At 50.5% G+C, this 13,503-nt stretch overlaps 1 protein-coding gene across 1 annotated transcript in view; it reads left to right on the top strand.

The window, feature by feature from the left end:
- The first annotated feature begins 220 nt into the window (after positions 1-220).
- Positions 221-13,503, top strand: part of KDSR (3-ketodihydrosphingosine reductase) — a 32,889-nt gene continuing 19,606 nt past the window's right edge. Inside the window, exons 1-5 of the mRNA XM_037035430.1 lie at positions 221-434; positions 2,976-3,065; positions 4,927-4,983; positions 7,881-7,946; positions 8,127-8,222. Coding sequence (XP_036891325.1) covers positions 327-434; positions 2,976-3,065; positions 4,927-4,983; positions 7,881-7,946; positions 8,127-8,222 — 417 coding nt within the window. The 5' untranslated portion in view covers positions 221-326. The remainder of the gene's footprint in view (positions 435-2,975; positions 3,066-4,926; positions 4,984-7,880; positions 7,947-8,126; positions 8,223-13,503) is intronic.

Genomic DNA, 13,503 nt, shown 5'->3' with positions numbered 1-13,503 from the left:
CCTAAGACGCGCCCGCGACACAAACCAGCCGTGTCCCCGAGCCCACGCAGGGGCGCTCCCGGTGGCGCCGCCGGGGGCGGAGGGGGCGGACTGGTGGCCCGAGGGGAGGCTGCAAGGCCCGGCCGGACGGCGGGGGCGTAGAGACCGGGTCCCGGGTCCGCGCAGGTGGCACCGCCCCGCGGCGGTCGCGCCCTCCGCCGGCTCCGCCTCTTCCCCTCGGCCGCCGCCCCGCCCGGAACCCAAACACCGGCTCCTGCTGCGCGGCCGCGCGTGATCGCCTGCGCCGCCGGCCCCCAGTCCCAGGCCCCGGCCCGGCCCGCCGAGCGATGCTGCTGCTCGTGGCCACCTGTGTCGTGGCGTTCGTGCTGCTGCTGTACATGCTGTCCCCGCTCCTCAGCCCCAAGCCCCTAGCGCTTCCCGGGGCGCATGTGGTGGTGAGTGGCTCCCAGTGCGCGCGCCCCAGCCGCGGCCAGCTCGGCCGCCCCGAGCCTGCCCCCTGGCCGCCGGGCCGCCACCTCCCCTTCTCCAAACGGGGGTCACCTGCCGCTGTGCACCCCGGCACTGTCCCCGCGGAGGGCCTCGGGGACCCGTCCTACCCTCCGCGGCGGCTGGCTCCTCCGGGCGGGTGCTCTGGGGGCTCGTGAGCTGCTCTCCAATCCCAGACGCATCCCTGGGTGGTGGCTGTTTTTGTCCTCGGTCTTCCCGATGAGTCACCTGAGGAACAGAGAGGCTGAGAAACTTTGTCGAGGACACCGCGGTCGGTGACGGCGCGGGGCAGTGGGGCGGGGAACAGAGAGCCCCAGCCGTGGGTACCGGCCGAGGCGGCTCCCAGCTGGGAGATGGCCGGTGCGAGTGACATATCTGTTGCCAAAGGCATCTGGGAAGTGACTCACGCGGGGGTTGGGGGGGCGGAATTGGTCTGAGGCTAGTGGGCCAGGAGCCCTGGCTGGATGGAGGCGCTGGGACGCTTCCGCTCGATCTACACTGCTCATCTCTCTCTGAGCTCAGCCTGGGGTCCCAGGGCAGTCCTGTGCCCTCATTTCAGGGTCAGAGGGATGAGCTCAGCCACCTGGCAGGTGCTTCAGGAATGAAGGGGATGTGCATGGGCTTGCTTTGTTTCTTACTGGAGGATCACGTCTTCAAAGGTCCCCTTTCTGCAGGTGTAGCCACCTGTCTTGAATGAAGCCAGAACGCCTAGGGAACGCCTGCGCCCAGCACCTCGCTGTCTGGCAGTGGCTTTGAATGCCCCCCACCCCTAGGCACCTGAGGCTGGAGGTTATGACTAAGGACAGCTCTTTACTAAGCTGGTGGCACTAATCCTCCTGGTACCCGAGGTTGCACACTTGAGTTGTCCCCACAGGGCTGTGGTAGGCCAGGGCGGTTAGTCCTTTTAATGTGCTTGAAATGTGGACAAGAAAGAGGAGCAAAATGCTACAGTCACACTGAATCCGGAAGGTGGCCCATCCACGCACAGGACAACTTCTGCCACAGAAGCAGGGCTTTAAAAGTTGGCTTCTTTCACATGTTATGTTTGCAGAGCTCAACTTGGTCAAAGGTAACACCAGAAGCAGTGATGAGAACTTTGAGTCAGTTGTTGATTGAGAGTTTCACTTAACCTTGACTCTGGTCTTTCCATCCCCTTCAGGCTGCCCGCCGCAGGTGGGTAAGATGACCAACGTGCCTGGGATAGACCAGGGGCAGTTTCTTATATTCACCGTCCAGTTTCCAGACGCCCTTATAAATAATGCGAGGATGACGTGGATGACTCACATGATGTCACTACCTGCCCTCTTTGTTAACGTCCTAAGAGGAATGACAGTGTGATTATTTTTTTGAGATTAGTTAGGACCAGACCAGGCGGTGGTAGGAGAGGCCGCTGAGGTTCAGAACGGCGGCGTGTGTGGAGGTTTGTTTCTGTTATCACCCTAACTGCCTGGTGGAGGTGTTACAGGGTATGTACTCATTTAAGTCAGCTGGTTTTTAAACTCAAGCTGTTTAATTGACTTGAGTACTGGGAAATCAAGTTCTCCGATTTTTGAAGGTGGCTGGCAGCAACACTCCCTGACATGCTCTCTGCCTTTTGCCCTCAGTAAAAGGTTGTAATGAGAGAGTTGGTCACCTTTACACAGTATTTCTGGTGAGTAGTGGGAGGGAATGAGAGAGGAAGGAAGTTAATCTTTTGTGTCCCATGTCTGGGCTCCGTTTACCAAGGGTCAAGCAACTCCATACCTACTTACTGTTTTTCTAAGCCACTAGGAAACTCTTTGCTTGTAGCTTTCAGAAGGACACAGCCCAGATCTGACATATGAGTGAAATCATATTGTACTTGTCTTTCTCTGACTGGCCTATTTCACTGATACTTCACTGAGCATGTAATATCGTCGCGGTCCAGCCATGCTGGTGCAGGTGGGAAGATTTCCTTCTTTTTTAGGGCTGCGCATTGTTCATTGCAGGCATGCACCACAGCTTTATCCACTTGCCTATTGATGAGCGCTCAGGACTGATGTATTATTAATTAGCTAGACTTACAGGGCACCACTTTCCCTCCAGTGAACTTAGGAAAGTCCTATAGATGAGCCGTGTATAGCTCAGTGCCGGGGACAGCGACAGACTGTAGCGGGGCCTGTGGATGGCACAGTCGTCCCACTCTGGGATGGAGGAGTGACAGTAGCTGCAGAACTACTTCCTTAAAAAAAAATCAGTGTTTCAGAGAGGGAGAGGAACATCAGTGTGTGGTTGCCTCTCACGTGCCCCCTACTGGGGACCTGGCCTGCAACCTAGGCATGTGCCCTGACTGGGAATCGAACCTGTGACCCTTTGGTTCTCAGGCTGGCGCTCAGCCACTGAGCCACACCAGCCAGGGCTCACCTACTTCTTATATTGGTTCTTAGAGCCTGTGATAATCATGTTAAGTACACTTCCCTCAGAAGGGTGATACCAAGTGCTCAGGAGCCTTTTTGTATTTTTGCTTCTAGGTCACCGGAGGCTCCAGCGGCATTGGAAAGTGTATCGCCATCGAGTGCTACAAACAGGGAGCCTTCATAACGCTGGTGGCCCGGAACGAGGTGAGTCGGCACTGACTGTCCGAGAGGCTGCACAAACGGCCTGGCTTGACACCCGCACTGGGAATCTCTGGGTGGAGGCGGCATTCCCGAACCGCTGGTTGTTTCTGCTGTTCAGGACAATTGCTCGGCCAGAGACAGATCAGCTCTACTAGTATTTATGTAGTGCCAGCAGCCTGTAGGGAACCCTGTAGAAGCTGGTGATCTCGAAACAGGAGAGGCCAAGAGGAAGTTGAGTAGCTCACCCGGCTGGAAGTAGGAGGCTCTGGACGGCCCTTCACCCGCTGGAGGTGGGAGGTGCCGGCAGAGGTGCTGGTGGAGCTGATGTTGAGTCCTGGAGGACGAGCTCAGGGCTGGATGCATGTCTGCAGGGAAGCCCACCGGCCAGAGGAGTCTCACCTCTCCCAGCAGAGTAGCAGAATGAGTGTTTTTCTGTGTTCAGTTCATACAAGCTCTGCCATTCTTTTTATTCGGGGTCTGTTGTTCTTCCCGAAGTTGCTTCCACGTCCCTGCATTTACAGGAACTCTGGGAGAGGCCTCTTGCTCCATGGGGTGGGGGAATTGACCAGGGTTGCAATGTCCACTGCTGTTGTTCTGTGCTCTGACATCTCTGCTGAATGAGGACGTGAAGGGGGGTGATGGAGGGAATGGGAACACAGTGTGGCCTTGGTGCTTGGGGACTCCAGTGCCCCCACGCAAAGGGAGGACAGGAGTAGGATCACAGGCGAGCGAGGCTCCGTGAGCCTGGCTGGCCATGGGGTGCGTTGGGGCAGACTTTTAAATGAGGATACAGAATTCAGCTGGGACGTCTATGTTTTCTTTTTCAAATCAAGAAAGGCAGAATTAGCGACCTTTATTTATGCGCTGACTTCTCTCACCGTGAGTTTGTTTTGCTCTGACACCACCTCACAGGAGTGGAAACAGCTTTCATAGAGAGGCATTTTGTGAGGTCGAAACAACTCCCGTATTGGGCACGAGGCAGATGGGAAGGAGGTGGGAGGCCCAGTGTTTCGGGTGCTCAGGCCCATTGTGGGGTCCTGGGAGTGGCTGGAGGGGGAGGACCCCACACCTCTGGCATCGAGAAGTCTTTTACTTTCTCACGTGATTTTTTTTCACTTCGATTTTGGCAAAGTCAAGCGGTGTCTATCTTTATTAATAGAACGGTGTTATTTTGTCCTAGATGCATTCCCGTTTAGAATGCGTCTGTGTGTCTCTGAAGGATTGCTTTCCTTTTTGCACAATTCTGCTGTCATGATGTACTTGAACTACATCTTTTGTAGAGCAAATTAAGACACTGTAGGTTGACCTTTGTCTCCTTGAAAGTGCCTGAAGCAAGTGAAATTGAGGCCTTGGAAGGATGTCTGTTACCTGGGTAGCTTTGCTCGTCCAAACAGCGCCTTCGAGAGCAGCCAGGCGCAGATTCGCCCAGTCCGTCTAGAAGGTGACTCACTTTGGGAGCAGAGGAGGAACATCCTGGGCTGTCCCTTCACATGGAATCACATGCACTCTAACCGCAGATCCATAGGGTCGTTCCTATCAGCCAAAACATCTCAGATCAAACCATTGATTAGACCCGATAGGGTGACCATCAGCAATTAATACTGTTGACTGGGAGTCTGCAGTCCATTTACTTTTCTGTTACCTTCCCGTGCCATGATCTTAAAAACCCGCTGTCACGAAGCCCTGACAGAACACACTCTGGCTTCTCTGTTGGAGACTGGCCCGTCACTGTGTGACGTAGGTGCTGGCTGCTGTGTTTCCCAGAATTCAGTGCAGACGCCGACCACTGCTTTTGCTCTCCTGTGGAACAGGCGGGCAGATGCACGGCCAGTCGCCAGAACTAACTGTTCTCTCTTGCTTTCAGGACAGGCTGCTGCAGGCAAAGAAAGAAATTGAAAAGCACTCTATTAGTGACAAACAGGTAAAATCCCTGTCCTCGTGATGCTTTTTTCTGTATGAATCGACATAGTCACACAAAGGAAAAGAAGGGTGACTTCGACTCTGAATACTTTGTTCAAAGATGCAAGATTTTCGTGGTTGTCAAATACCTGTGGCGCTGTTTTTAAAAAGGGGAAATGGTTTGAATTGTCTGAAACCTCAGGCTATGACTAAAAGCAGAGGCTCTGATGCGCACAGATGATCTGACAACAGAAGGCTTTACTAGAAAGGGAATTTATTTCGCTTCTTTATTTACATCCACTTTAGAGCCACACTTCAGGAAAAGGGGGCCTTTAAGAACACTTTTGGGTTATGGATTTGTTTGATGGGTGAAATGTTATATGTCTCTACACACATCGGTACAACACATCATTTGTTATTACACGCATCTCCCGGCTTAGAAACAGGATTGGCCAGGGCCCCGGAGCCCCTCTTGTGAGATCCCATCAGCTCTCCTTGTGTGTCAGTCACCCCTGGAGGGACCCCCCACCCTGATTTTTGTGTTGATCCTCTTTTTGCTTTTCTCTGTAATTTGACCATAAATCTTTGACCTTTAATAGTGTGCTTCTCTTTGAACTTAATGGCATCGTTGTTATGGAACGCTTTATCAAGATATAATCTGCCCAGCGTGCAGTTCCCAGATTTAAGGTGTGTACTGTTCAGTGGTTGAAGATCATGTGTCCACAGAGCTGCCTGGCCATCCCAGAGTCCATTTAAGGACTTTGGCACCATCCCATCCAGAAAGTGCACAGCTGTTAGCGTCCCCCCCCATTCCCCCCCAGCCCTCCCAGCCCCAGGCGGCCACTCAACCACTTTCTGTCTCAGTTGGTTCGTATGGCATCTTTCTCTGATTCTCTTGCAACTTGATTTTTCCACTGGACATTATTTGAAAAATTCCTCTGCGTTGCTATGTAAAGCTCACTCTCTTTTTTCTGGTACATGGTATCCTCTCCTACGTATAGACTGCCTTTTGTTCGTCAGCTCTACCGTTGGTGCCCATGTAGGTTGTTTCCAGTTTCGCTGTTGGCTTTGTTTCTTGCTGTCACTGAAGCTTGGCTCTTTGTGCACGTGGGCCAGAACGGAGGTTACCTGGAGATGGAATTGTCTGGCTGAGCCTGTGTGCAGGTCTTCGGCCCCAGCAGAGCGGCTCCACCCTCTCCAGTGTGGTTGCCGGTTCCTGCCGCCCCGCACCTTTGCTGACACTTGGTATTGTCTGACCTCTGATTGTGCCCTTTTTGATGGGCTGTCCACAGTATTGCATTGTCTACGTGTCCCACCAGAACATAGTGGAGATCTTTCATGTCGATAAAAATGAACCTGTCTCACTTTCTTACTCTGCTGTGGCAAACTCTCGGGTACCCCAGAGTCTATTTCATCAGTCTCCTGTTGTTGGGCAGCTGGCATTTCTGTGTTTGTGCTGTTACTGCATTCTTTGCTGCAGGTAGAAATCCTCGCCCCCGTGTCCTTGTGCGTATCCGTGAGTTTTTCTCCGGTACCATGGCCTCTGCCTGTGTTCCCTTCTCTGAAGAACACAAATTTGGATATTTTCCAGCTCAGCCAACCTCGGGGTTGTTTTTTTCCCCTCATATTCATGCAACTTCTGAGAGAGAAGGAGATAGCATCTAAAAACCATGGAGCCTGAAGGCTCCAGTCCTGTCTACCACTGGGGTGGTCTCTCAGCTCTGCTCTCTGCTCCAGTCTTCTTCCTTACTCCCACCCCCCTCCTCACCCATCAGTCAGAGGCTTAGGTCGTGGGGATAGTTCTTGACACCACAACAGGCAGAGAAGTATCGGAGATGGGTGGGCAAGAAGGAGCTTCTAGACCCCTATATCCTGCAGGGTCCAGAAGGGGCTTATCACACACTTAGCATAAGCAGTGCCCTGTGGGAGTTTCTTCCTGGTCATATCTTAGCTCTTCCTTTTTTTGTGAAATTTCACTTGTCTGTGGTACAGTGTTTATTCACAGAAAATGATCTAACCCTGCATAAAAAGGCTTGTTTAAAAGGTAATCCTATGGTCCCAACTCCCAGTTTTGTTACTCTTTTAACAAGGTCAGATATGAACCACCTAAGCTACATAATTTATGTACAGTTTGTATATTCTTTGTGTAATTTATGTATTTTTTAAATAGCAATTTGAGATAGAATTTATATGCGATGAGCCACACCCATTTAAAGATGTATACACTTGTGAAATCACCACCACCTTCCAGACTCAGAGCATCCCCAGCGCCCCCTAGAGCTGGCCCTCTCCCCTGCAGGCTAATTCCCACCTCCCCTCCAGGTCGCCGAGGGGGTGCACCTGCTCTCTGTCACTTAGATGAGTGGCACAGTGGAGCATTTTTACATTTTTTTCTGTTTCCAGCCTTACTGAGGTGTAATTGACAAATAATAATGATACGTACTTCAAGTGTCAGATGTGATGATTTAAAACACGTTCACGTTGTAAAATGATTACCACAATCAATTCTCTCTTAACACGCCCACCACCTCCCATAGCTCTGTGTGTGCGGGGCATGGACAGTTAAGATCCACTCTCCTGGCGTATTTCATGTGTAAAATAGGTCCGTATTAATCATGACAGACCCCGCGTTGCACACCAGATCTCCAAACTCACTCAGCTTAGGCCTGGGGGGTCTGTGCCCTCTGGCCAACATTTCTTTTGAGTTTGCTCAGAATAGTTTTCTATGAAAACTGCTGAGAAAATTCAGAGTTCGCTAATTGCATTATCAACAGATTTGCAACAATGTAGTTGGTGTATCCAGGGTTGGACTCCTTCTCTTTTGGAGAAGATTGTCCTTAATTTAAAAAAAAAAAAAAACTCGAAAAACTAGTTTCGTATACCTGCGTGACTTTGACCGCTCTCTTCTCTTTCTAACAGGTGGTGCTCTGTATATCAGTCGACGTTTCCCAAGACTATAGCCAAGTAGAAAATGTCATAAAACAAGTAAGAGGCGGGGCTCATTGGAGTGAATTCGTGTGCCTTTTGTTGTTCTTACCATTTCGCTATGTGGTTTGAAATCAGTAAATCTTCCTAACGGGTTTGGTGGTTTTGTAGATTTTATTTATTGGCATCGCCTTGCTGCTAAGGAGTTCTTTCTCTCTCACCTCGTCCACTCTGCTCCAGGCACAGGAGAAACTGGGCCCGGTGGACATGCTGGTGAACTGTGCCGGAATGTCACTTTCAGGGAAATTTGAAGATCTTGAAGTTGGGACTTTTGAAGTAAGTAAAAATCTGGTTTTTGCTCATGAGGGTAGACGATACAGTAGGAGTGGAACCAGGCCTGGGGCAAAGGCTTCGTGAACGAAATAGATGAAATGCGTTCAGGCTGCGTAGCAGCTTCAGACACGTGGAGGGAGGCCACACAAGCTTTTGGACCTGATGCCCTGACTGTCCAGCCTTAAGGGTTCAGACGAGTCTCTCAATCTGGGTATCACCGGGTGTGAAATGGGAGTGGCCCCTTTGGTCTGGCACGGGTGACCCGGACAAGACCCTGAGGCAGTAACTGCGAGAGGGAGCCTTGCGAGCCAAGAGATGCTGAGTTTCAGTGTTACGTGTCAGTATTTTTAACACAGAAAAGTTAAAAACTTGAGGAGCAGACCCTAAGAGTTCTGAAATCAGAATGAAGAGCGAAGGCATTGCATTCATGGTTCTATTTTCAAACAGGTATGCCATGGAACCTCTCTGAGTCATTTATTTCAGCCCGTTCTTCAGAAAGGGACCTCAGATCGGAAATCGTTTAAGTGCAAAACGCCTTTTTTGGCTGGCATTGCACCAGCCCTCTTTTTCTTAACGTTCTCTTGAGCCTTCCTCGTGGCGTTGGTTTTGCACACGCTAGTCCGCGCCATGAAACCACGCCCACTTTAGGAAAGGAGCCAGCAGGAGGAGCCGTAGGTGACCCGCCCTGCTTCTGGTGGGCTGTGGGCAAGCACCGTGGGCTCCGATCCACAGCCGAGTCCAAGTCCGGAGAGTCCAGACATAGTACGAGCAGGATGGTGCCCTGCCTGGGGCTCAAGAGTCTTGTGGCTCCTTTATCAACGAGGCATAAAGATAGACAACCAGTCTGCTTTTAGCTGTGAGTAATCAAAGGGGAATTCGGAAGGTTATGTCAGTGGCCGTGTGAAGAATCCACAGGGAGGGAATCGCCATAGCAGCCATCTCAGTGTGGAATGATGGCGGAGGGACCTCAGAGGTGGCTTCCCAACAGCAGGGTGTGCGTGAGAGAGAGGTGACGTGGAGGGACAATTCCATGTGACTTGCACAGCAGACTTTCCCTGACGGAGTGTTGGAGGCAGAGAGGACACAGGGTACTTGGTCGCACAGTTGTAATAAGTGAGCATGCAGTTGCAAAGCTGGGACCTTGGGAAACAGGACGGGTCTGCTCGGGGAGGGGGTCCAGGTGGTTTACATTTGTGTGTCCAGGGGGTGGGGAGGGAGCTGAGCGGATGGATGTATTGTGGGGCATGTCACTGTGAGCACAGCCCGGGGGGAAGGCCTGTGCGTGGTGTCAGTGACAGGGAGGCAGTGCGGAGCATGTGAGACAGAGGGAGAAGGAAAATCAATGCGAAGCTTCTAAAACATTAAAAAAATGCACAGTTCTAATCTTTTTTTAAAAAAAAAAACTCACTGCTCTCAAATTTCTATCTCCTGTTCACACTGTTTCCTTCTCTCCCTCCCTTCCTTGCTGGCTTCCTTCTTTCCTTCCTTCCTCGCTCTTTGCCTCCCTCTCTCATTTTAAAAATAACAAACCAATCACAACAAATCTCTTGTCCCCACACCAGCACCTTTCCACCCCTGCAGGCACCTATGAAACCTTTTGCTGCTCTCTGTCCCCAGCAGGCACACAGAACAAATGTGGACTTTGGCATCAGGCTGAACCAGATTGACCTCTTAGGTCTAATGGTTTCTGTCCTGACCGTTTGGTGGCTGTGTGATCGAAGATAGATCATTCTTTCTCCTCCAGCCCCAGCTGCCATTTCTGAACTAGATAGACAGCCCCCAGAGCCGTGAGGATTAAGTAACATAATGTGTGCATGACACCCGGCCCATGTTACTTGCTTAGGAAATACCAATGTCCTGGGCCCTGGCTGGTATAGCTCAGTGAATTGAGTGCAGGCCTGCAAAGCAAAGGGGCGCAGGTTCAATTCCCAGTCAGGGCACATGCCTGGGTTTCGGGTCAGGTCCCCAGTAGGGGGCATGCAGGAGGCAACCACACATTGATGTTTCTCACCCTCTCTTTCTCCTTCCCTTCCCCTTTCTCTAAAAATAAAATAAATAAAATCTTAAAAAAAAATAGTAACGTCTTTCCCCTGGTAATCACTCAACCCACAAATACTTGTGAAAGTCTCGCCTAAGTCCAGTGTTGTTCTGGGTCCTGAGGGAGGTGGTGAGCAAGAGAATAAAGTCTCAGCCTTGGTGAGGAGGGCAGGGCCCACAGGAGCAAACAGAAACAGCGTGATTGCAGACTGGGGTATGTGGTGTGGGGAAAGTAAAAGGGGCCGAGGGGCTCGGTCAGGTGGTGTGGAGGGAGACCCAGCCTGGGGGCTCTGAGACCTGGAGGAGGGGGTGTCCAGAGAAGAGACCTCACATGAAAGAGCCTGCAGCTGCGTGGCTGCAGGTGGGAGGAGCTCCGCAAACCCCAGGAGCCTCAAGCAGGCCCAAGTGGCTGTAGCATCCCTGAAGATGGGTGGAGCAGAGCACAGCTGGGTCTGCTGGGGCCTTGAGGGCCACCCAGAGCAGGATGGAGTTAGGAGAGGCTTACACCTCTCAAGAGGTGTAAGCTGGTCAAGGCAGCTGGGCTCTCCTGCTGTGTCTGGGAGACTTTTAGGAGCTGTTGGGGTCATCAGGGGAAGAAGTGGTGATGTTGGGAAGTGGACGGGGGTAGTGGATGGGCGACCAAGGAGTGTGGGGTTGCAGGAGTGGGGGACAGGTCAGCACAGGGGCTCAAGCTGCTGATAGGAGGTGTTGGAAGAGGCCCCGCCTACAGTGAGAACTAGCCTAAAAAGGAAGGACCGTTACCCCCAAGCTTGGGGCCTCTATTCCAGTGACAGGGCCTGACACCGGGAGACCCTCTCTGTCCATCTTCTTCTGGCTGCCCCCATGGAGGCCTCAGGGGACCGGCACCTCCCAAGGCCCCTCTCCCCTCTGGGGTGCAGTCACTTGCTTTGTTCAGTCAAGTCCAGGGGTCCTCAGGGAGCCCTGTTGGAACGTACTTCTGATGCACTTTCTGAAGCTAAGAGTTCCTTTTCATGCAAAATAAATTCTGTCGCAATTACTTTTGTTTGGCTTCTTGTTTTCAGTCTTCATCTTACTGAAGTTCACGTGCCCATGTCCTCACTGCGCATCGCGGGCTGGGGTGGGGGACAGTGGGGGGGAAGTACGCACACCCTGTGCGAGCCCTCAGGCAGCTGACTCCCAGCAACCTGCGCCTGGTGTCGCTGGACTCTGCCCTGGCTGGGTGCTTTTTGCCCTTGCCAAGGTGGCTCCGTGTTTGCTCACTGCAATAAACCCTAGTCATGAGGAGCACGGCGCTGGGCAGAGTCCCGTGAGGCCTTCCCGTGAATCACAAAACTGGAGGGGAACTTGGGGACCTCCCACTCACTCCCTTCTCTCTGTTGTCCCTTTTGATGCCTTTTTTTATGGTGTCTTGGAGTTGTGTCTTGTTTTTTCTACCTGTGGACATTGAGTTAATTTACATTTTTAAAATGTTTTTATTTATCTTTAGAGGGGAAGGGAAGGAGAGAGGGAGAGAAATATCAGTGTATGGTTGCCTCTTGTGCGCCCCCTGCTGGGAACTGGCCTGCAACCCAGGCATGTGCCCTGACTGGGAATCAAACCGCGATCCTTTAATTTGCAGGCCCGCGCTCAATCCACTGAGCTACACCAGCCAGCACTAATTTGCATTTTTTATTGGGACTACATTGCCTATAGATCCACTTAGGGAGAATTGACACCTTAACAATATTGTTTTCTAACCCACGGACACGGTCTAGACCTCCACTTGGTCCAGTTTTCCTTCGTCTCAGCAAGGTTTCGTGGTTTTCAGTGCAAGGATCTTGCGCATCACTTTTCAGTATTTCATACTTTTTGATGCTGGTAAAAATTTTATCTTTTAAATTCCAGTTTCTGAGTGTTCATTGCTCCTATAGTGAAGTACAATTGATTTTTGGATATTGATCTTGCAGCCTAGCTAAACTCAACTATAATTCCAGTGTTCATTGGATTTTCGACTTTGAAGGTCACATCCCCTGTGACTGTTTTGCTGGTAGAGTCATCTTTGGGACAGCCTTGTTGCTCTGCTGGAGCTTCCGGTACAGTTTTGGGTGAAAGAGTTGAGAACAGGCATTGCTGTCTTGTCCCTGATCTGAGGGAGAAAACACTCAGCTTTGGCCGTTTAAGTGTGCTGGTAGCTGTGGTTTTGTTTTTGTGGTTTTGGGAAGTGCCCTGTATCAAGCAGAAGAAATTCCCTTCTAGTGTGCCGAGAGTGTTTTTAAAATAAGGAATGGATGTTAAATTTTGTCAAGTGCTTTTCCTGCATCTTTGGGGGTGATCAGACATTAATTTTCACATGTTAAACCAACCTTGTATTCCTGGGATGAATCCTATTTGGTTATGCTGTCTTGTTTCTATGTTCTCGAGGGATATTTTTCTTTCTCATGGTGTTATTTTCTGGTTTTGGAACAAGGGGTAATGCCAGCCTCATGGGATGAGTAGGGGAGTATTGTCTGTAGTTTTCTGGAAGAGTTTGTATAGAATTGGTATTGTTCTTTCTTAAACGTTGGGTAGAATTCTTTGTGGGGCGGTTTATGCCTTTAATTCTGTTTCTTTAATAAATAGATGGCTACGTAGGTACATTCTTTTTGCGTGGCTTTTGGTACCTGTGTCTTGTTTTGTTTCAGGGAACTTGTCTCTTCCATCTAAATCGTTGAATTTACTGGCACAGTGTTGCTCACCGTATTCCATTATCGTCCTTCTCACGTCCATCGCAGTGTGACCTCTGTCACTCTAGCCAGTCCTGTGTTTCCCAACCGGGATGACTGGACGTTTATCGATTTTACTGATTTTCCTCAGTAAAATAACCAGTTTGGGGTTTATGACTCTTCTATTGCTTTTCTGTTTTCTATTTCATGTATTCCCTCTATTATTTTCATTATCTCCTTTTTTCTGCTTGCTTTTGTTTTAATTTGCTCTTCTTTTTATAGTTTCTACAGGTGGAAGCTTGAATCATTGGTTGGAGGCCCTTGACCTTTTCAGTCTTGCTTTCACCGCAGAAAGTGTTTTCACCGGCACTCAGTTAAAATATTTTTGTGATTTCCCTCGTCATTTCTGCATTGCCACTTGGCTTATTTAAAAGTGTGTTCTTTAGTTTCCAAATATTTGAGTGTTTTTTGGAAATCTCTGTCTTAATTGATTTCCAATTTCATCCCATCGAGGTCAGCAAACATACTTTGTACGACTTGGATCTTTTCATATTTATGGAGACTCCGTTCAGGGCCCAGAATGT

This window comes from Sturnira hondurensis, unplaced genomic scaffold, assembly GCF_014824575.4.
Source record: "Sturnira hondurensis isolate 20B ecotype Veracruz unplaced genomic scaffold, ASM1482457v3 Scaffold0001872, whole genome shotgun sequence".
Lineage (NCBI taxonomy): Eukaryota > Metazoa > Chordata > Mammalia > Chiroptera > Phyllostomidae > Sturnira > Sturnira hondurensis.
Note: the sequence above shows the minus strand (reverse complement) of the source record. Positions and strands in the feature narration are given on the sequence as shown.